At 42.5% G+C, this 23982-nt stretch overlaps 1 protein-coding gene across 3 annotated transcripts in view; it reads left to right on the top strand.

The window, feature by feature from the left end:
- Positions 1-23982, top strand: part of LOC131237701 (uncharacterized) — a 91168-nt gene that overhangs the window by 38930 nt on the left and 28256 nt on the right. For 2 of the 3 annotated variants that reach the window (XM_058235610.1, XM_058235620.1), the window contains exons 2-4: positions 17819-17943; positions 18068-18938; positions 19428-19618. In XM_058235610.1, the coding sequence (XP_058091593.1) occupies positions 17843-17943; positions 18068-18938; positions 19428-19618 (1163 nt within the window). In that variant the 5' untranslated portion in view covers positions 17819-17842. Of the gene's footprint in view, positions 1-17597; positions 17944-18067; positions 18939-19427; positions 19619-23982 lie in introns of those variants that run through there. The other variant, XM_058235628.1, reaches the window with a different exon arrangement.

Below are 23982 nucleotides of genomic sequence, written 5' to 3'. Positions count from 1 at the left end.
TCATTTGCTCCATCGATCATTGATGCAGATGGTTCAGCTCATACAATTAATCACCTTGCATTTGATGATCCAATGAGGATACCAATGTAATGGGAGAGAGGTTGAATCTCTTACAACTATGAGATAGTTGGTTCCAATTGGGGATTCACCTAGATGGGCATTATAGAGGTTAAAAGATAAAGGATTTACCCATTGGATTGGTGTTATCTTTTTAAAAATGCAAGATGTCATATTCTTCATCAAATGGAGCTTGGAATGCTCATTAGAGTGACTAATCACAATGAAGAAGGTATGGATCTCTTTGAGTGAAAGCCTATGAGTGTTGGAAAGTATTGAGACATACTATAGCTTCTAATTTACTCAAAACCATCATTTGCAAAAAGATCCAGTTGCTAAATTTATAGAAAAAGCCTTTAACGGATCTATAACAGCTAGCTTCGATCAATTGAGTGACCCCTTCGATCGATTGAGCAACCCCTTCAATTGATCGAACTTGGTTTGATAAAAAGGCAGAAAGCTCACTAGATATTTTTGCACACTTTTGATCGATCGAGATTCATATGTCAATCAATTAAGGTTTCTACGAAATAATGCAAAAAGCTTACTAGATGATTTAGCACACCTTCGATCAAGCGAGCGAAGGGCCTTCAATCTATCGAGACTGATCGAGGATTTACTTGATTAATTGAGGATCGATTGAACTTGTACATATAGTTTATTTTTCTTTTTCACATGATCCAGCTGACACAAACCTAATAACTAAGAGTTTTTCTATATGGATCAAGTCATCTAGGGTAGGTTGTTTTAAACCTAAAGGAGTCTAGAGTTAGAATTACCATTGCAGCTCATGATTTGCATGTTGTTTTTTGCTTTGATACTTTAAGTCTTTGAATCTCCAGTCTTTAATGTTTTTCTATGGAGGCTCAACCGACTCAAGATACCTAACTCAAGTCATTGACAAAACTGAGGTACTAACAATCTCTCCATTTGTCAATTATGTGACAAAACTAACATATACATTATCATGGTTCATACCAATGACAAACCAAAACAACTCAAAAATATTAAATGTCAATTACAAAGATTTTCAACTCAAATACAACAATAACAATTTGAATTTATCAACTACATAAATATAATCACAAGGAAATTCAATACCATACCAAAGTGTACCAATTGAACACATGTATGAATCAATATAATCCAACAAACATCAACACAATCTGATGTATATCAACACATGTATAATTTAATATAATTAAATTCACATCAAAAGATTTTGATCCATATCAACATTTCTTAACATTCGACATCAAAGAGTTCTAATATTATAAATTTCACATCATTTAAGTAGGGGTGTACACGAACCGAGTTAGCTTGGTTAGCTCGCCTGACTCGACTCGAAAAAGCTTGATTCAAAACTATGGTCGAGCCAAGTCGAGTTGATTTTTTGAGGTCGAAAAAATTTCGAACTGAGTTCGAGCTTACCCAAGCTCAAATCAACTCAGATTGATCCCCAACCCGAATTGAACTCAAATCGAATTAGTTCGATGACTCGGTTACTTTGATATTGATGTTGCTCACCAAGTGTTTAATGAAATGACTCAATGAAGCGTCGGCTAGTGGCAAGGAATGTATGTATATAAAACAAATGCCATTTTTATCACGCCCCAGACTCGGTAACCGGACTCACAAGGAACCCGATGGCTGGTTCTGGCCGCAACAGCCTCCGTAGTACCCCATTCTCGGCTCTTGAGACAGGTTCCGATCCTAGGATCCTACAAGGAGGATTTCCATAATAGTATAATCATTTTCGATGCGAGCATCCCCTAGATCACAGCAAGTACATCTGGAAATAACAAAAGATACACATCACAAAATCCACTAAGAATTTGAACTTTTACAAGTTTACATCATGTTCAAAAGAACACACATAAGATAATAGGAAAAGAGAGAGAAATCAGCAACACTGGGGCCCTCAAGCTCGACATTACTCCAAGCTCTGTTGCTACGACGCCTGCCTAGAGTCTCCTGCACGCATCAATCGTGCATAAGCTTATAGAAGCTTAGAGGGTGGTGTAAGTGTGTGATAATGGTGCACAGAAGAATAGTAGGAGGTACAAGGAGAGAAACATGTTCAATGAGAATATCACTAGCCTTACGAAGGCATATCATGAATACCATGCAATAGGTACTGGGCGCCATACCAAGGCAATGCATGAAAGGCTTATACGGCCAATGCTAATGCGATGCAAGTAATGTCAGTGCTCAAATCCAAACCACATGTCAAGTACGTTTCCAATCATAAGGTAATCACCGGGGTCCATTACACTGCTAAATGACTGCCGCTCTACAGACCAACACAGTCAAACGAGCGTAAGAGACCTCACTACCTGCCCGTGGACAGCCAATCACCAATAAGACTTGAAGGTAGCGGACCCATTTCATGACCTAGTCAGACTCAGCCTAATAATGCACTCCTTCACAAGCGGATAAGGCCACATCCTTGTCCAACCGACTATACGACTGTGGGAGTCGCGGCCTAACGGTATAAGGCCCTCGTGCACTCATAGTTTCTACTCGGTCACGGTGTTGGGGCATTTCCTTGGTACCATGGAAGTTTTGGAAATTTCACCCATAGGCATCCTATGCACCCAGTATGCTCAAGTAATATTTTCGGTGTCCACACATACGGTCATCCACGAATATACCTATGGAGGCAAGGCCCTAGTGAAGCAAGGGCGATATCACCATGAAATGCGATGACAATGCATGAGTCACAGATACAAATCATACACTAGCTGCAGGTACACAATGTGCATGAGGGGAGAAACTCCATCCATTAATGACCACCACACGATGCAATCAATTCATATAGATGATGTATATGGGTCATAAAAAATGTAAGTGTGCTACCTGTGGAATATGGAATCCTCCATCCTAAGGAGGGTCAAAGTCTAGGCACATGGACATGCATTCTAAGAAGAAGAGAAGTCCTCTAGTAGGGGCCTAGTAATTTGGGATGGCCCACAAGCTTAAGAGAGAGCCATGGCCCTAAAGAGGGACGGTCCTAGCCAACCCAAGGTCGGCCTTTAACCACCTATAAAGGCCTCTATAGGCCTACCTAGGGCCACCAAGGAGGACATCCAACCTCAACTAGGTCCCAAAAAGGTAGCCCGCTATGCAAATGATAAGAGATCTACGGTTTAAGCAATGTATAGTCTAATGGGCCATACCCTAAGCCCAAATCATAGGCCACGAAGTGGGCCCTCAAGTGAGGTTTGGGCCCAACCATAAGGATCATGAGTTCACTCATTGTGGTGGGCCTAATGGGCAGCCCATTATCCTAACATATGGGAAATCCTTATATTTAACACAAGTAAGTTGGGCCTCACATCTCGGCCCAAGTATGGATTTATTATAGTGGGCAAGCAAGGGCCCAACTACTTGAGTATTTGGCCCATAAGACCCATCACAATGACGTGGTAAATATAGGACCCAAGGTTCCAACGGGCCTATCAAAAGTTCCAGCCTAACCAAGGCTATAAGACCCATTAACTAGAAGACTAGTCTGAGAAGAATCCAATTGGAATGGGCCCTTAATCATGCACTAATTAAGCCCAAAAATAAAATTAAAATGGCAAGATAACTGACCCAAATCCTCCTCAAATCTAGTAGGCCATAATTCCCCAAAATATACATTTATGGGGTGGCAACATTAGGCCCATTGCTGAATTTCCAGCCCACCCGCTTTTTAGGTTTGTTGGAGTCCAGCAAATAAATTAATTTATAGTATTTATTTTCTGATGACCCACACACATCACTGTGGGCCCCACCAGATGAGAGAAAAATGTATAACACACACTAGGAGTGGGCCATGCTGCTGAAATACAGGCCCAACAATAGCCCAAGGTAGGGGCGTCCCATGGTGGGTAGTCCTACGGGCCTAGGTATTTGGCTCAAAACTGACTCAAATTTGTAGGCCATACCACAGTCAGCTCGAATGTCTGTTGGGTCTGAAATTTTGTAGAGTGACACTTACATGAGTGGGCCAGACCCCTACAAAATTTCAGAATTTTTGGATATTCTTAAGTATTTTAATTAATTTAAATAAAATAGTTTGTCTAGAAAATCGGACTGACCTGGATGTCCCAACGTAGTGGGCCAATCCAGCCCTTGTCACGGAGTGCAAAGGGGTCCATTGGCCCCAAAAATTGGTAGGTAGGTCCCACCATGGGTGTAACATATCTCCACAAAATTTCATAATTTTAGGATACTCAGAAGTATTTTAATTAATTTGAAGAACACAATCTGTCCAGGGTAAAATATTTCTAGAATATAATTGTCCTGAATTTGGGCCATCCAATGGGTGGGTTGTGGGCCTCCAAAATCCATGAAATTTGGTCCTAAGGTCCTTCATCAAGCCTAAAATAAGGTGGAAACTAGAAATATGGCCCACCTTCTTAGAACATATTTTTAAAATTTTATTTTTTATGGGACTATGCTGCTGGACTGCACAACAGAAAATTCTGGCAGTCCAATATGTTGGCCCACCCTTTTGGATGCCCAAATGGGATCCCTTAGCCCTGAAATTGTGCAGGTAGGTCCTACCATGGGCGAGACACCTCCCTAAAAAAATTTAAAATTTTTGGGATAGTAAAAATATTTTATTTAACTCCTGCAATTTATGGACAGCAGGGTTGTAAATAAAATTCTGCTACTACAAAAAAAAAATGTTGCTGGTCCCATCTTGCACACCCAATGGGGTGGGCCCAGGCCTGCCAAATAAAATTGGAAATGGGTGGATTTCATGCACCCATATATGGACAACAAATGAGGCCCACCAGAGTTGCCCACTATCCCCAAAACTAAGATGATACTGAGTAATTTCTGCATGTAGGATTGCTGGACAATCCAAAAAATTTGGACCATCCAGCCCTCTTGGGCCCACTCCATGGAGCTCAAATCAAGGGTGGATGGTGTGGGCTCCATCCTACATCAAGGTGGGGTCCACACCTCAGAGAATATCAAAAAAATCTGGAAGCAAGGCATTGTGAACAGGCCTTGCAACAATATACAAAACCATACAACAATGGGCCTGAAATCTGGACAGCAACATGTTGCTATCCATTTCCAGCCCATTGTAAAATAAATGGAGGGATTAAAGCTTAGATTCAACAAAATGGGGTCCACCTAGATGGGCCATATATACTCCAGACCCAAGCCCCTTACAAAATCAACCAAGAAATCAGGCCGCAGTGGCCATCCAACCCATGTAAATTGGATAGGCCTGGACGTCCCAAAAATCTGGACGGTCTGGAATTTATGGACACATCGGTGGGCCACATACATCAGGGACAAATGAGGGAAGGAGAGAGAGAGAGAGAGAGAGAGAGAGAGAGAGAGAGAGAGTCACGGCCATAGGGAAGACTCCGCCACAATGAGTCCTCCACAACAATCACAACTACATTTACATGATCATGGGTCCCATGCAAGCATGGGCCTTTATAAAAATCAGGAATCTGAGGTGGGGATACCATCTCCACCATGGATCTAGGGTCTAGGTGACCCACAAACCTGTAAATCAAAGGGAAATCTCATGATGGAGTCCATGGAGAATGGCCCCATCATGGCAATCATGCATGCATAAAGTTAGTTGTTGGCCACACTCATGGAGTTATATAGGACCTCCACCATTGATTGGTGGGTCTTACACACTCCTAATCAAATGAAAAAGGTTCATGCACGAATAAAGGAAAGAGACTAATCTTATGGATTACCCACCTCAAAACTTCTTTTCCTTTCTCCACACTAGAGATCTGTAACAACATAGGAGAGGTTTTAATGGGTAAGATGAGATTTGGAGGGCTAGATTTGGAGGGTTTTTGGGTGAAAGGGGCTGGAGAGAAAGCTCTCTCTCATGGAAGTCCAAGAGGCTTAGAGAAGAGAATGAGATAAAAGAGAGAGAAGAGAGAAAGAAATGGTAGCTAGGAATGAAATGATTAGTTTTTTTTTTTTTAGAAGATGAGAGCATGCTAACAATCATGACAAGCAAGTCATGCTCTAGGTTAGGTAGGGATGACATCATGCTAGACTAGGGTGGCTATAGGCTAGCTTGTATCTTACATGGGGAATGAGGAATACTAGAGTGGGCCCACATGGGAGGACGTATAACAAGGATAAAGTGGGTCCCACATCATGATCAAGGGTCCAAAAATTGCTCGGCCTACATCTTTTGATTTATAACTCGAATTGATACACGAGACGCGACGTTGGAACCGGGGCGTCGATGCGGTTGCAACAGTGCAGGTTTCGGGTCGATCCGGGTCGAGTTTATATGATGAGACTTAAGGAAGATAGCAAGTGCTAACTGAAAGTCGCGGGTCGCCGAAATTCAATCGGTTGGACTACGTGATGTAGAGCGGGTCGCGGACAGTTACATGGCCAAGATGGATCAGAAAAGGCCCGGTCGACGACAGAAGTGATCCAGACCATCAAACCTTAAATCAGGCGTATCTTGCAATCCGGAATGAGTTATCTGACGTAAAATATATGATTTTGGGGTAGAACGAGCTACTGAAGCCAACCAACCCGCTATGCCAGGTTGCGCAGCCCGGAATTGCGAAAAACCCCTGGATCGATGGTCGTTTCCCCGTTTTAATTTCGTTTTTTCTATAAATAGCAAGTTTTAGTTTGATTATAACTCTTCATCCGTCGGGCTTTAGGAGTTGCGCCCAACGTGAAAAGAGCTTAGAATAATTAGGAGAACGGTTTGGTGAAGCCAAATAGGACACTTACTATTTTTGGCCGAAAACCTTGCGCACTAGTAGACATCACGACCATCTATAAATAGTAAGTTTACTATTTATAGTAAGTCGCGGATTCTAAGAGTTTGAGTTGTAGTTTGATTCTAATTTCTTTCTCATTGCTTGGTACCCCTATTTAAAGGGTTGTGAACTCGTTTTTATTCATCAATTAATCAATTTCGAATTTATTAGAATTTATTTCTATTTTTTCTGCTTTCTTCCCTCGTGGATTCGAGAAGTCTCTGTGAGGAGTCCAGAGAAGCTCCTTGGATTCGAAGTAGTTATCCTTATCACGTTCATCCCTGCGTCAATTGGTATCAAAGTGAGAATTCCCCTCGGGCCGATGGCAAAGAACGAAGGTATGAATCAAAATCCTATGGACAGTGATCCAAGGATTCGTTATCTTCGGAAAAAATGGAAGCTTTCCACCAGGAGAGTCAGTTGACCATGCAAGGGCTGCAGGCAACCCTCAACAATATTGCGGATGTGTTAATTCCACCCCGAGCCCTAGATGATGCTCAACTGCCCATGGTTGTTGTACGGCACAACCCCGATTTCCGTAGAGCACTAACAATGGTGAATTGTAGGGCTATACCAGATAAAGCGAGTTTTAGCGACAAGGACCTCAATGATGGCATTGCCCGATGACCAGTCCATGGAGAAGATCATCTAGATTGTGTTAAAAGAGACTATCGAGGTAAGGCCGAACTTCCTAGTTTTAATGGATTGTTATGTATAAAAGAGTTTCTCGATTGACTAGTTGAAGTAGAGAGATATTTTGATTACATGGACGTGCCAGATCATAAAAGGGTAAAATTGGTAGCGTTTAAATTAAAATCTGGTGCTTCTGCATGGTGGGAACAATTACAACTCTCACGAGCTCGCCAGAACAAGGCGCCCATCTCATCATGGCCACGGATGAGACGTCTTCTTCGATCTCGATTTCTCCCCAGTGATTATGAGCAGATATTATTCCAGCAATATCAAAATTGCAAGCAAGGAAATCGAATAGTCATAGATTACACCGAAGAATTTCAACGGCTGGCTACACGAAACGATCTATCAGAATCTGAGTCACAGAAGGTGGCACGATTTATAGGTGGGTTGCGACCGATAATTCAGGACCGAGTTCAGATGTACCCAGTCGGGACTGTGGATGAAGCAGTTCAATTGGCGGGTAGGGCAGAAACACAACTTGCAAGAGCTCCTGCTCGTCCATATCCTTCAACTCGACCCCCCATGACGGGTCCCACGCAGGATCCAGTGCTGCCACGAGGAAAAGACCCAGTACCTCAACTTCCTACAACCGCAAACCGTGATACGGGGAGCGGCTCATCCAGGCCTCAACGTGCAGCACCTACAACAGCGAGTCCGAGTAGGATTCCAAATCCTTATGCTCGGCCAAGGTCAAACAATTGTTATCGCTGTAGCCAACTAGGCCACTTATCAAACACTTATCCTCAACGTCGCGTAACACACTTGACTATAAACGAAGGGGGCACTGAAGATGAGGCCGCAGAAGAAGACCATCGCTTTGATGAACATGAACAAATCACTGAAGAAATAGCAGGTGGCGATGAAATGACGGGCGAGGATCGTGGCGAATTTCTAGTTGTGAGGCGATTGTTGTATGCCCCACGAAAGGAATTACATCCACAACGACACAATATATTTCGTACTCGGTGCACCGTCAATGGAAAGGTCTGTGATGTGATCATAGACAGTGGTAGTAGCGAGAACATCGTCTCAAGAGTGATGGTGGACAAGTTGCGGCTACCAACGATGAAACATCCTTTCCCGTACTCAATTGGCTGGATAAAAAAGGTGAATGAGACCAAGGTAACTGAACAATGTACTATCTCGTTTTCAATTGGCAAAATTTATAAGGATCAAATACTTTGTGACGTGGTCAATATGGAAGCTTGTCATATGCTACTCGGTCAACCCTGGCAGTCGGACCGTGATGCGACCCATCGTGGAAGAGACAATGTTTACATATTTATCAAGGATAATCGAAAAATAATCCTTGCCCTTATGGCACCAGAGAACCACCCTGAAGCCTCTGAAGTGGATGAGAGTTCCCTCTTGACCATTCGGAATTTCATGTAGGAATTCAAGAAAACCGGCAAGGTATACGCCGTAGTGGTGAAGAGCGAGGACGAGGAACCCTTAAACATCCCTCCAAGTTTAAGATTATTGTTAAACGAATTCAAAGAAGTTTGGCTTAAGAATTTACCTGATGAATTTTTCCCATGAGGGACATCCAACATCACATAAACCTCATCCCTGGGGCTAGCCTGCCCAACCGCCCTCATTATCGAATAAGTCCGAATGAGTGTAAGATACTTCAGGGGCAAGTGGAGGAATTGATCCGTAAGGGTCTCTTGAGAGAGCATGAGCCCATGTGCCGTACCAGCATTATTAACGCCAAAAAAATATGGAAGCTGGCGCATGTGTGTCGACAGCCGGACAATCAGTAAAATTATCATCAAGTATCGGTTCCCAATACCACAGTTGGACGACATGCTCGATATGTTAGAAGGGGCTAGGTGTTCTCTAAACTAGATCTAAGGAGCGGGTACCATCAGATTCGTATTCGACCCGGTGATGAGTGGAAAACGACATTCAAGACCAAGGAAGGGTTATATGAGTGGCTGGTCATGCCCTTCAGCCTATCGAACGTACTAAGTACTTTTATACGTTGGATGAATCAAGTTCTAAAACCGTTCACTGGCTTATTTGTTGTAGTATATTTTGATGACATATTGATATATAACTAGGATGAGGCGGAGCACAAGAAACATCTCAGGCAGGTGCTACATGTCCTACAACTTAACAAGTTGTACCTCAACTTGAAGAAGTGTAGTTTTTTAACTGACAGCCTATTGTTTCTAGGATTTGTTGTAACGTCCACAGGCATTCGTGTGGACGATGAAAAGGTGCGAGCTATTAGGGAATGGCCGATCCCGACAAACATTCATGAGGTGAGGAGTTTTCACGGGTTGGCGACTTTCTATCGTCGATTTGTGCAAGATTTTAGCACCATAGTCGCGCCTATAACAGATTGCATGAAAAAAGGACCGTTCCAGTGGACCGATAAAGCTGATAAGAGCTTTCATGAGATCAAGCATCGTTTGTCTACAACACCAGTCTTGGTGCTTCCTAATTTCAACAAATTGTTTGAGGTTGAGTGTGACGCTTCATACGTCGGAATTGGAGGAGTATTATCACATGAAGGCAGGCCGGTAGCCTTCTATAGCGAGAAGCTCAGCGAGGCCTGAAAGAAGTGGTCGACTTATGAGCTTGAGTTGTGTGCGCATCGCGACATTGGCGGCATTATCTGATTCAAAGAGAGTTTGTTTTGTACACTGACCATCAAGCATTAAAGTTTATTAATAGTCAGACTAACGTGAATCGTGTGCATGCTAGATGGGTTGCGTTTTTACAGGAATTCATGTTCGTTCTGAAGCACAAGTCAGGGCAGCAGAACAAGGTGGCTGATGCACTTAGCTGTCGTGCATCACAACTAGTTACAATAAGCAACGAGGTAGTCGGCTTCGACTGTCTCAAGGAGCTGTATGCCGAGGATGAGGACTTCAAAGATTCTTGGATAAAGTGTCAAGAAGGTCACCCCAGTTGCCTTCATATATAGGACGATTTTTTCTTCAAAGGGAATTGATTGTGCATCCCCCAGAGTTCTCTGAGGGAGCAGATTATTCAGGAGCTACATGGAGGTGGCCTTGGTGGACACCTGGGGCGAGACAAGACGCGAGCTCTTGTGGAAGAGCGGTATTACTAGCCGCAGTTAGTACGCGATGTGGGAAAAGCCATACAACGTTGTCATGTTTGTCAAACCTCCAAGGGACAATCTTTGAATACGGGCCTCTACACCCCGTTACCTGTGCCTAACGGTCCTTGGAAGGATTTATCAATGGACTTCGTGCTTGGTCTCCCACGAACACAACGTGACATGGATTCGGTGTTCGTGGTGGTAAATCGTTTCTCAAAGATGGCGCACTTTATCCCATGCAAGAAGATCCTCGATGCAACATACGTGGTGAATTTATTTTTCAGGAAGGTCGTTCGGCTACACAAGGTCCCTAAGACCATTACTTTTGATCATGACACGAAGTTCATTAGCCACTTTTGGCGGACTTTATGGAATCGGTTCGATACACAACTTCAATTCAGTAGTGCTTACCACCCATAGACTGATGGGCAGACCGAAGTTATGAATCGCACGTTGGGAAACCTCCTTCGCTGTATTTCAGGAGAAAAATCGAAGCAGTGAGACTTGGCGTTGTCTCAAGCAGAGTTTGCATTCAACAATATGGTGAACCGCTTGACAGGGAGATCACCGTTCCAGATTATTTACGGACGAGTGCCTCGCCACACACTTGACTTGGTCCCTCTGCCCAAGCACCTAGGCACGAGCATTGCAGCAGAACATATGGCAGATAAGATTATGGGCATCCATGCAGAAGTGCAGACCAAGCTACATGCCTCGAACGAGAAGTACAAGGAACAAGCGGACAAGCATTGGCGATAAAAAGTGTTCGATGTAGGCGACCGCGTTATGGTCCATTTGCGCAAAGAGAGATTTTCAACCGGGACGTACAACAAGTTGAAAAATAAGAAGATTGAACCGGTACCAATCATCCGAAAGATCAATGACAACGCTTATGTTGTTGATCTCCCAGATGACATGGCAATCTCACGGACTTTCAATGTCACGGACCTAACCGAGTATCATGAACCAGAGCATGACGAGAACTCAAGGACGAGTTCTTTTGAAGTGGAGGAGACTGATGTAGAGCGGGTCGCGGACAGTTACATGGCCAAGATGGATCAGAAAAGGCCCGGTCGATAAGTGATCCGGACCATCGAACCTTAAATCGGGCGTATCTTGCAATCCGAATGAGTTATCGACGTAAAATATATGATTTTGGGGTAGAATGAGCCACTTTAGCCAACCAACACGCTACGTCGGGTTGCGCAACTGGAATTGCGAAAAACCCCTGGATCGATGGTCGTTTCTCCGTTTTTAATTTCGCTTTTTCTATAAATAGTAAGTTTTAGTTTGATTATAACTCTTCATCCGTCGGGCTTTAGGAGTTGCGCCCAACGTGAAAAGAGCTTAGAATAATTAGGAGAACGGTTTGGTGAAGCCAAATAGGACACTTACTATTTTTGGCAGAAAATCTTGCGCACTAGTAGACATCACGACCGTCTATAAATAGTAAGTTTACTATTTATAGTAAGTCGCGGATTCTAAGAGTTTGAGTTGTAGTTTGATTCTAATTTCTTTCCCATTGCTTGGTACCCCTATTTAAAGGGTTGTGAACTCGTTTTTATTCATCAATTAATCAATTTCAAATTTATTAGAATTTATTTCTATTTTCTGCTTTCTTTCCTCGTGGATTCGAGAAGTCTCTGTGAGGAGTCCAGAGAAGCTCCGTGGATTCGGAGCAGTTATCCTCATCACGTTCATCCCTGCGTCACTACGGGACTAAGATGAACGAGATACATACTTACACAGACACATGCACACATGCGAACTCGGGTCGGGTCTCACAACCTTTCCTTAATTTTGATGTTGCCTATAAGGTGTTTGATGAAATACTTGTAAATAGCTACAACTGTTTTACATACAGTGAAAAATTAAAAGTGCATTGCATGTGCTTATGAAAATGCCATAGAGGCTTGATTTTGGCTCGAACTGGCTTGAGTTGCTGACCAAATTGAGTCGAGCTGGCTAGTCAGGCTTGAGGACCGAGCCGATCCGAGTTCGAGCTGGGGTCAGCTAGTGGCCGAGCCGAGTCGAGCTGAGGCCAAGTCGACTCGATTCGACTAGGTGTACACCTCTACATTTAAGTATATTCATTAAGCTTATTATTAACTAAAGAGCAAATAGAAACATTTAAAATGTAGGTAGAAGCTTAAGGGTAGATATTCACCTTAGAGTAAAAAAACATTAATTCAGATGCGGCCATAGCGTCAAAAATTTTAGGAAAACACTCCAAACCCCAATTCATGACAATTTCATTGTTTGTAACGTGAATTCTAATCTAATTAAATTTTAATTAATGGTTAAGGGTTTTACCTAACTCAATTTGAGCAAATCGTAACTCGATTCGACGAATCGAGAATTAGAATTTGTGTACCATGGCATCCATATGGGGCTACACCCAAATATGGCTTTTGCAATAACATGAGTCATTCCTAATCAATTGTCGGGACTCTAAATCCTAACATAAACAAACGCTAGAGTTAAGGTTTCTGAGAAATAATAAAAATGAAAAGGAGATTCTAACCTTAATAGCTAAAAAATGTAGGAAACGAAAGAAAAAGTTAAAAGTAATTGAATATTTAATTTGGGGGGGTTAGGTTGAGTTGGGTGCAGGTTGGGTGTTGGGTTCGGTCGAGTGAAGGTTGAGTGCTAGGTTTGGTTGGGTGTGGGTTGGATACTAGGTTGAGTAAGGTGTAGGTGTTGGGTTGGGTCAAATTAGGTGCTGGGTTGAGTCGAGTGTGGGTACTGGGTCGGGTTGAGTGTGGGTGTTGGGTCGGGTTAGGTTGGGTGCTAACAGATGGGTTGTGTTGGGTGTGGGAGTAGGTTTGACTCAAGGTAAGCTCGTCTCGACTTGATCCACTAGGTCGCTTCAAGCTCACTTTGAAAGGTTTGACAAACAAGTCAAGCTTCAATGTTAAGCTCGAAAGCAAGCTTGAGCTCGTGGAGAGCACATATTAGTCAAGCCAAGCTTGGCCCAGCTTGACTCGACTCGACTCGATATACATCCCTAAAGGGAATACTTACAATCAACCACAGGACAAGGCTACAAGGAGCCTTTATGAATGAAGAAATGTTTATATTGAAACATAAATAATTTAACATATGAGCATAGATTTAGATTACAGTTAAAGATTATCGCTAAAGATTATTAATACTCTTAAGATAGAGCTAAAGCTATGATAAGAAAAGATAACGTGTTTGGTTGGTATGAGACGATTTGTTCTATTGATTTATTATTATTATTATTATTTTTAATCTATACACTTCTCTGCTACGCAGATACCATACATTTGTTTCTATTCTTTACTTCAACCGTTATGACAGTTGAATCGTTGCCATGCCAATTTTTTAGATCCTTCTACCTCTTTATATTTTTCTAGCCATTCTTTCCCTTGATCGATTTTCGTCAACCATGCATTATCATCATATGACGTGTATTATGCAGCTCAGTAGCAACTCTCATTTCAAAAGTGCTTCAAATTTATTTAAAGATCTTTTGCATACTATTTCTTTTCCATAAGAAGCGTCATTCTTTGATTGACTATACCAAGAACCGTCTAAAATAGGTACAACAACAGTTGAAATGTATGGATATTGACACTCGATGACTAAACTTAGATATGGCACTTAGCCGTTACAGTTGGATGCTTGCTTAATTGGTTTTGCTCGTGGTTCTAAAACTTGTTGGCTGACTCTTAACTCAAATGAGTCGATTTAACTTCACGAGACTCGAACCAAGGAAACTCTATCACGAGTGAACCAGGAGCATAAACAGCTCCTAGCCGGGAAGGATGATAATTTTCACAACTAACAGACATAAGTTAGCAGTTAAGGGCGGGCAGCCCAGCCCAAGGAGCCATTTCTGCTTTGGGCCGGGCCTGGAATTAGTAGCATGGACCATGAGCTATGCTTGAGCATTGCATGCCCAGTCAACTGCTTTCTGGGATGGGCTTGGGCTCTAACCTAGCCCAGAATCAACTTGACATATATATATATCTTGTATCCTATAAATATACCATTCTAATAATCCATGCACCTTGAATGTAGACGGTTGATTTTATTCCTCAAAGTGCCTAATTTTTGTGCACATGTGGCCCATTTAATCAACGGACATACTAGGAATATTCAACTGGGAAATAGGGATTTTATCAAATTTTGACATGTGTTGAGCCCAGGCTCGGGCTTGGATCATCTTGTTAGCGCATATGTGCCTGGCGGGCTTGGGCCTTACTCTAAGCCACTTGGTTCTGCTGTCTGGCTCGCCTCCTTGCATGGCCTGCTTTGGAATTTGGAAAGGAGTCTCAAGGCCCGCAGGTTGGATCCAATATGTAGGCCTAGCCCGGATCAAGCCCAATTCTTTAGCTCATGGGCTGGGCTATACTTGGACTCTGTTCCTTGGGTCATGGATTGGCGTTTGACACCGTTCCGCAACCATTTGTTTGGTGGGAGTAAGTTATAGGGCTGAAAGTCGGGCGGGTTAGGTTGGGTTGGGTTGGTTAGTGCTCAACCCTAGCCCAACCTAAGATTCCTATATCTCAACTCTAACCCAACCCAACCTCGGGTTGAGAACTCAACCCAAAGCCCAACCCAAGCGGGCTATGTTTGGTTGGTCGGTTAGATATATGCTAATATTTTCATTATCACACTAGTCTATTATATTTTCAATACACATCTTATTTTTTGTACCTATAATTTAATTAATTATATATGCAGTTATTTATCATAAAGGAATTTATTTTTTTCTGAATAAATAAACTAAAATATAGGACAACTACACTTTAAAAAGCCGTATTGTGCATCAAGCAATCTATTTGCGAGAAAAATCTAGCATATCTTGTTAGCTTGAGTCATTGTAAACGACATGGACCAATAAAACCTGACGGCATTAGAATTTCCCATGCCTTTGACACAGACGATCCGCTCTCAATTATAATTAATTTATGAGGAACTTATATATTAATTGGGTTCAGGTTGGGTTGGGCAACTCAGACCTCAATTCGAGCCCAACCCAAGTTTTATCGGGTTGATTTTTCTATGAGCCAAGCCTGAGACCAAGCCCAATACATCCCACCCAAGCCCAACCCAATGTCGGGTCGATTATGGGCCGGTTGGGTTGAACCCTCCCAACTTTCAGCCCTAGTATGTTAGTGGTTGGCCAAGGGCGGATCCCATAAAAGGATGGTTCATATAATTGATTGCACCTTCTTTACTATAATTAATGCAGCATGTCCATCATCTTAGCCATTGATTCCATGGTTAGGATTATCCAATCAAAGTAATATTTGGGAATTAGAAAGACAAGCAAAGGTGGGTCCACCTGAGGTGCAAAAGAGCCTGATTATTAGGCCAAAGGATCTAAACAGTAAGATATTTGATAGAAAGGTCAGACATTGCAAATGTGTGCCTTAGTGGTCCGTGTGGCTAGGTTTGGATAGCCACGGCTCCAGGCATCGACCATCCACGGTGAGGCCCACCTTATAAACGGCTCGGATCTTTGCAATATGACTACATTAACGACAGATACAATCCCAACTTAAAAATAGAAATATACCCCTTTTTATTGTTGTATCAAAGGCAGGAAAAAAATTCAAGTCTTCCCATACCGTCAACTGTATCCACACGTGTGAATGATCTACCAGGTGGGTCCCCGCATGCACATATTCAGGATATTTGATCATGAAAACGATAGGAACCTCCATGAAATCACCATTCTAAAAAGAATAAATCTGGTACGCTCATTAGGTGGGCCAGGGCAAGCATGTTAGTGAGTTAGAACAACGGTCCGTTGATTTCAACGTATGGCCCACCTGATGAGTGGGCCGGCCCGATTCTTGTGCAAAGTCATACTCATGTGGCTCTTACCGTTTCTACCGTTTTAATAGTGCTGATGTCATGGACAAGTGGGGAGCGGATTAGGAGTTACCTGGGTACCCTTACCGTGTGGGGCCCACCTTACTGAATGTGTTGTATATCCAAGCGGTCCATCCGTGTTTTTAGATGATTTTAGGGCCTTATTCCAAAATTTAAGTAGATCAAAATCTCTCGTGGACCACACCACTAGAAAAGTAGTAAATGACGATTAAAATCATTTTATATGCCACGAAAGTTTCAATCAAGCTGATCTTGTATTTTCTCTTCATCCAGGTGTGTTTGACCTTATTAACGGGTTGGGTGTCAAATGAACATTACGGATCTGCTTACCGTGATCTCTGGGAAGTTTTTAATGCATTCAATCACAACTATTTCCTGAGGTGTGGTCTATATGAAATTTGAATCTGTTTAATTTTAGGAGCTTCTTCTAAAATGGGCTGGAAAAGCGGATGGACGGAGTGGATATTCACAAGTCATCAAGGTGGGCCCCACGGTAAGGTTGACACTTAACTCTGGTGGAAAGATGGTGCTGTACCATAAATTATTGTACGTCGCTTGCAGGTGATCTTAGATGGACGCCGATTGCATCCATACCTCCGCTGTCTCTAGCCACTGTGTGGGGCCCACCGTGATGCATCTGTCTATCTACTTCGTCCATCCTTTTTCTCATATCATATATGAGCCCCGAAATGAGACAGATCCAACTTTCAAGTGAACCACACCAAATAAGTAAGCTTGGGTTGCATTAAATGCAGAGCCATCTATGGTGCGGTCTTGAGCGTTGGATCTGCTCATTTTTTGGGTCAGACCTTAAAATGATATGAAAAAAGTGATGGACGGCCGGGATAAACAGATATACGATGTTGGGGCTGCTGGGGCATCAGTTCGTGGCCAGAGATGACGGGGTAGGACGCAATCCGCGTCCATCACAGATAGTGCTTTTGAACAGTTTCGGAGTTGGACGTAGGCCCGGATTAATTCACCATTCACAGTAGCAGGCCCGAGCCCGGCCCATTGACACCACTAATCACAGATCAGTTGTCCATGAAAAAGATAAAAGGGTACTTTAGTAAATTCAAATCTCAGCATGCGTTCGTAAATAATCTCAAATCAACGGTCCAAGTACTCAACTTCTCCTCCATACCCATACACGAATCTTCGACTGTCTAAAATCTCCCTCTCTCAATCTCTCCTTGAAGAACAAGAACGCAACAGAGATCTCCCTCTCTCAATCTCTCCTTGAAGAACAACAACGCAACAGATCTCTCTCTCTCTCTCTCGCAACAGGCAGAACATAAAAGAAAAGAAATAAAATACAGGGCGAGAGAGAGAGAGAGAGAGAGAGAGAGAGAGAGAGAGAGAGAGAGAGGGGAAAATGTCGAAGAAGAAAGCTTTCAGCGGCTCGACCATGACCCTGAAAGATTTCCATGGCGGTTCCATCCCTTCCGATCTCCCTCTCCCTTCCGCTCCTGGCGTGTATGTTCCTTCCTTTTTATTTACTTTTATATATTTCCACTTATATCCATCGCCTCAGATCTGAAAAGATTATAATCCCTTTTCTTTAACCTTTCTTTGTGTTTCTTCAATTTCCTTTTTTCAGTATCGTACGACCGTCCGATCGATCACCTTTCGACCGTCAGATCCCGACGCCGCCCTGGGGATCCAGCTCAATCGTCCGATCCGACCACCGATCCCGGCCCGGATCGTCGGGCCCCACCCGCACCTTCGACGAGAAGGCTTCTTTCCTCTCGGTTCCCCACATTGGTCGTAATTTCGATGAGGACGAACGAAAGCCGTTCGATGGCGGTGTTACCCGTCGTCCTGCAAGCGACGATTCCGTGCGGGACCCATTGATCGTCCGTCCGGATCCCAAGCCCGTCACCGCGCGGCAGGTGTCGACTGCGCCCGTTGTGCACTCCCAGCCGCCCGCCGTGGTGAAGCTAGCTGCAGGCCCGAACGCATGGGCGTCGAGGAGAGAGGCAGTGGAGCCCGCCCCACCGGCTGTGGTGGCGGCAGCAGCAGGGACGGCATCGGCCTGGAGTGGGCCGAGTGCAGTATCGAAGTTTGCGCAAGCTAGCGCGGTCGAGAAGATCTCATCAGGGAGGTGGCAGTCGAAGCCTGGGCAGGTCTATCACCAACCGCCGGATGTTGAAGTCATTAGATTTGTTGAGGCAGAGACGGAGACTCATGTTCGTTTTGGTAACAGTCAGATTGATGGTAGAATCGAATTGGAAGTGGCGCGAGGGAAGTATGGGGATAGGGATATGTCACCAAAGTACCCTGAAGCAAAGGAGAAGGGTCCGGCATTTTATTCGGATGGGGCCTGGCCAGCTTCCACTGAGGGTAAGTTGGGCAGTGGGTCTCAATCACAGGCAGTGATGGAAGCGTTGGAGCGGCCAAAGCTGAAGCTTCTTCCAAGGACGAAGCCCATGGATCCTTCGGAGGCACATGTTGTGGATTATGATAAGCAGGTATAAAACTTAGAGGGAAATATGCAAATTCTTGGCCTGAATTATTGGTGTTTTCATTTGGGTCAGCATTTCATAGTTTTGGCTATGCAGAGCGTTCATCTGGTGGGCCTCTACTATTGATGGATAATGCTCACGGAACTCCCCACGGCGGTCCTGGCCACCAAATAATTGGCCCCCCTAATTAGAGGAAAAAATACAGTTAATGTTTATGTTTAATGGGATTATGATTTGAATTTATAGGGGGGGAAGGGGGCTGGCTTTTTGTTCAATTTCAATTTTCAATCCATGATGTGGCCCACCTGATTGATGGTTTGTATCACTGAAAGATGCCCCCCACTAGTAAGCCAGATTGGTTTGAATTAAATGCCTGTAATTTGGTGTGAGCATTGTCTAAATACCTCATGTTTATTGCTCGATGTGTTTTATTTTCTAGAGGTTCTGGCATTGGTTGTTGTAATAAATGCTGGTTTTCTTTTGGGTTGATTCTAGGGGTACCAACCACCGGTTGCTGACTCGGGTCATGTTGAAAGTGTTAATGAATTTTTTGGGAATGTGAATCCTCCGAAACCAGGGTCCGCTGGGGGTGATGGGGCCAATCGGGCTGTTGAGCGTCCCAAATTGAATTTGAAGCCTCGCTCCCAGCCTCGTGAAAGGTCGGACGGTAGCGTGGAGAGGGAAAGGTTGGTAATCTTATTTTGGAAGTGGAGTTGTTTGCTGATGTTACTCCTTTTCATTTATATATCTTTCTTTTTATTTGTCTTTGTGTTTCTTCTTCATTTGTCTGCTTTTTTGGAAATGTTTACCGAAATTGGTGCAAAATTCAGATAGTACTTGTGAGTTGCTCCATTGTCGTTCTGTTTTATCTCTTCCCAACACCCCCCAACAACAACCCCCTCTCTTTGGTTGGTTCCTGTTTTACCAGTTCTGACTTGTTTTAAACTAAATTCAGCTATGTACTATATAAGATGGACGCTTCATTTTCTAAACATCTGTCATCTCAAAAACCCATGTTTGGTGAGTATATTGTGCCCACATCAATGCAATAAAAACCCCCTCTTTGGTTGGTTCCTGTTTTACCAGTTCTGACTTGTTTAAAACTAAATTCAGCTATGTACTATATAAGATGGACGCTTCATTTTCTAAACATCCGTCATCTCAAAAACCCATGTTTGGTGAGTATGTTGTGCCCACATCAAGGCAATAAAAACCCAAGGCCATGTTTGGTGATTATGTTGTGCCCACATTGATGCAAAAAAAACCCAAGGCCATGTTTGGTAGATGCCTAAAAATGAGTTTATCTCCTTTTTGTTAACAACAATAATGTATAAGAGATATTGATCTCCAATAAATGATTGCTGTTGTCATGAACTCATTATGTATTGGAAATCTATATCGCTAATGCATAATTTCTGTTAACTAAAATGAGATGAGTTTGCGACCCCTACTCGAATCAAAACACTAAAGGCCCCTATTGAAGATTCAAGAGGTGAGCACTGAAATGAGAAAGGCTTGTAGACTCGTGACACTTAACGACTGCGGTTTCATAAAGAGTGCTTTGAAAGGTGTCGGCAGGTGCACGGAGCCGGAGCCTAGCATGTTCACCCACTGTTAACTAAAATGAGATGAACTCATTTTTCGGTGTCTACCAAACAGGGCCTTAGTCTTTCTTTCCTCTCTCTCTCTCTCTCTTTTCTTTTCCTTTTTTTTTTTTTTTTTTTTTTTTTTGCATTTAGAGCAAATTTATATGCTATTTGATGCAAGTTTTCTTGTCCAACATTTGTGTCAATCATGCATGTTTGATCTTCATCCACATGCCTATGATCCATCACTGATGCTACTTTTTTTTTTCTCATGCCACCACCAACATACATGTCTGTGTCTAAGTTATGCAGTACATAATCTATGAATGTTTCTTACAGTGTGTTTGTTGATTTCATCCTCTTGTTGACAACTGTGAAGAAGCTGTGGTGGAGGTAGAGAGGGTTGATACAAATGCATCTCCCTTCTCCCACATTCTCCTCTGAGATCTCTTTCCTTTTCAACCTATAAAGAAATCAACACTACTTGCAATATTGCAATAGGAATTTTATGAATACAAGGTAGAAAATATTAAAAAACCTACACTACAAAAAAAAAAAAGACAAATGAAAAGAAAAGAAAGAAGGAATTACTTAATTTTGTGATGCATATCTTGGAAGAAGGTTCTTTCTTACACTTGTTCACCCTCCTAGCATCAATTTATAATCAATCTATAATATTCTATTATTTATGCATTTTCATTGATTTACCTCATTGTTTATGAAGGGCCAGGGTCTCCCAATCACATGTATTGTAGTGGTAGTGTTATCACTTATCAGTCTAGTATAATTTGCAACTTGCTAGTAGAAGTTCCTCACAAAGAGGATCTAGATTCACGATTGGTGTTGAACATGGGCAATGAGGTTTCAGACATGGTGATGAAAACATGACAAAAGGATACATCTATACATTTATGTAGTGATGTTGATAATGTATCATCTATGCATCTCTACTATATATAACGTCAATAGCTTTGGATATTTGGGCAGGCAAATTTATCTATGAAATGTAGCCAGTTGGTAGCAGACGGTTGAGATTTTACTATACAAAGGACACAAAAACTGCACATGCTTCTTTCACTACTTTTAATGTGTGTGGCCAACATTTGTTGACTGGAATCCTCTGCAACACTTGTTTTATGCAGCCCGTAGAACAATAGAGCTATGTGGCCTCACCATGTTGTCTGTGTGAAATCCACTTCGTCCATCAAGTGCTTTCGCCGATGATTGGCTTTGCAGCCAAAACTCAAATATATCCACATCTCTAGTGGAGCACACCATAGGGAACCATGGAGATGGAATGCCAACACTATGTTTTAAATAGCTATGCTATGTAGCTTGTAGCTTACACTACGTAGCGTAGAATAGCCTTTATGCTACGTAGCTCATGAAAATAGCTTAAGTTGTATGTAGCCTATAGTACATGATAATTTGCATACGCCACATGCTACATAGACTATGCTACACGCTATGTAGCTCACACAATGTTTTCAATGATTTATTACATTTTTCTATTTCCAATAAAAAAATAGTTAACCTTTTTATTGCTTTTAGTAAAATAATATAGCAACATTAATTCAGTTTCATTGCTCTTTCTCTACCTTATATTTAATCATTTCTCTTTCGTGTTACTTTAGGGGTGAACGCTATGCTACACACTATTCGCTATTTATGACATTGTGCCAACCATAGGTTTGTGTCTACGGCCACCATGGTGTTTGTCTTTCATCAAACTCGCTCATCAAGCATCACTAGGATGAAGTGAGGATACAAAGATCAAGCTGATACAAAACTCAAGTGGGCCACAACGTGGGAACTAAGAGGTTTTTGGCAAGTTTACACTGTTACCATTGGCGTGGTCAATTTGAGGTTTTTATCGCACTCATATTTTATATGTACAGAAGGAAACAAAGAAGGTAATTATTCCTATTAGTCAGGAAGCTAGGCAGCTAGTGACGAGGTGCCCTCCAGGGCTTTATGGCAGATTAGATCGCTCTGTGAACATAAGGGTTCTTCCCTGATGGATATAATTGATTTGACATATACAACATGGTGGGCCACACACAGATTTGGCGTTTTATGCGTTGGGATAAAACAAGTTTTGTAGACAATTTTGGTCCCACACTTTTCCCTCTGCCTCTCTACTTCCCCTCCAATTCTCTCTCCCTTTTCTCTATCCCATCCTTGCTCCACATGCATCACATGTACCATTTCCCTTGCACTATATCATCATCATCTAAAGCCTTATCCCAACTAATTGGGGTTGGCTAGTCATATTGTTCAGATTCATGATGGAATTTCTGGCATAAGTTTGACACTGGCTGCCAACTTAAATGCAGCCCTCCTTTATTTGGGCTTGGGAACGGCCATGAGAGCACAAAATTCCCACAGGCACAATCTAATAGAATATTACATAGGTTGATTACAATATATAAAAATATATGCACCCAACTAAACTCCAACTGATTTGAGCTGCCAATTGATCTAAGGCTGGGTAAAGTCATAAAGCACGAGGTTTGATGTTGGTTAGGCAGCCGGTCAGTGATGCAATTATGAGACCTATTTTGAATGATTGGTGAAAAAGGATTTGCACAGTCGACACCAAATAGCTGTGCCAAGGCTCATCAACAGCATCTAAGCCTTATCCCAATTCCCAACTAATTTGGGTTGGCTACACGGATCCGGTTCCTCCATTCCACTCTATCAGGGACAGGTAACAGCAAGGCTATGATGATGGTGTGATAATGATAGGTTTGCAAATTGTCAAAGAGGGGCTCATCCACTACAACTAACCAGCTTGAAAGTGAAAAAAATTGGTTATTCCCAAGTACAAATTCCAGTTATCCATAGGCTTAGGTCAACCTCTCATCAAATGTGTCGCCAATCATTCCAATGGCCATATCCTACGTTACTGAACAAGACATTGATCTATGTCGTTTCTTTCTCATCCTTTTTTTCTGGCCCTACAACAGTAATCAAAGTTTCCCACCTTGTAAGAGCTGTCTTTGGTCATCGTTCAACCTGGTGGGACCATCTTAGTATTGCCCACCTTCATTTTATCTGTTATTGGGGACTAACCATAGATTATTTCATGCCTACAAAAAACTCCTAGATTACTTCGGATAACTTTTTATCTGAATTCTACCTTTCCTAATTTTCTACACATCCATGTCAATATATGCTAATATTGCTTTCAAATTGTCCAACACTCTACCCCTTGAATGTTTGTCTTAGAAAATCATTGCCTATCAAATGGTTGTCTCATGGAACATAATCTGCAGCATTTGAATGTAGAAACCAAGGTATTCTATAACAGTAACGGTAGCTGTAATGGCCACCATCGTTACCTTTACGATATGGGGCATAACGGCTGTTACAACCCCGTAACGGCCGTTACGGTCTCTCTTTTTTATTTTTTATTTTATTGAAAAAACCCTCGAAAAAGCTGTATGTGCCCCGTAATGTTG

The sequence above is a fragment of the Magnolia sinica genome, chromosome 1, assembly GCF_029962835.1.
Source record: "Magnolia sinica isolate HGM2019 chromosome 1, MsV1, whole genome shotgun sequence".
NCBI lineage: Eukaryota > Viridiplantae > Streptophyta > Magnoliopsida > Magnoliales > Magnoliaceae > Magnolia > Magnolia sinica.
This window is presented reverse-complemented; position numbering and strand designations above follow the sequence as displayed.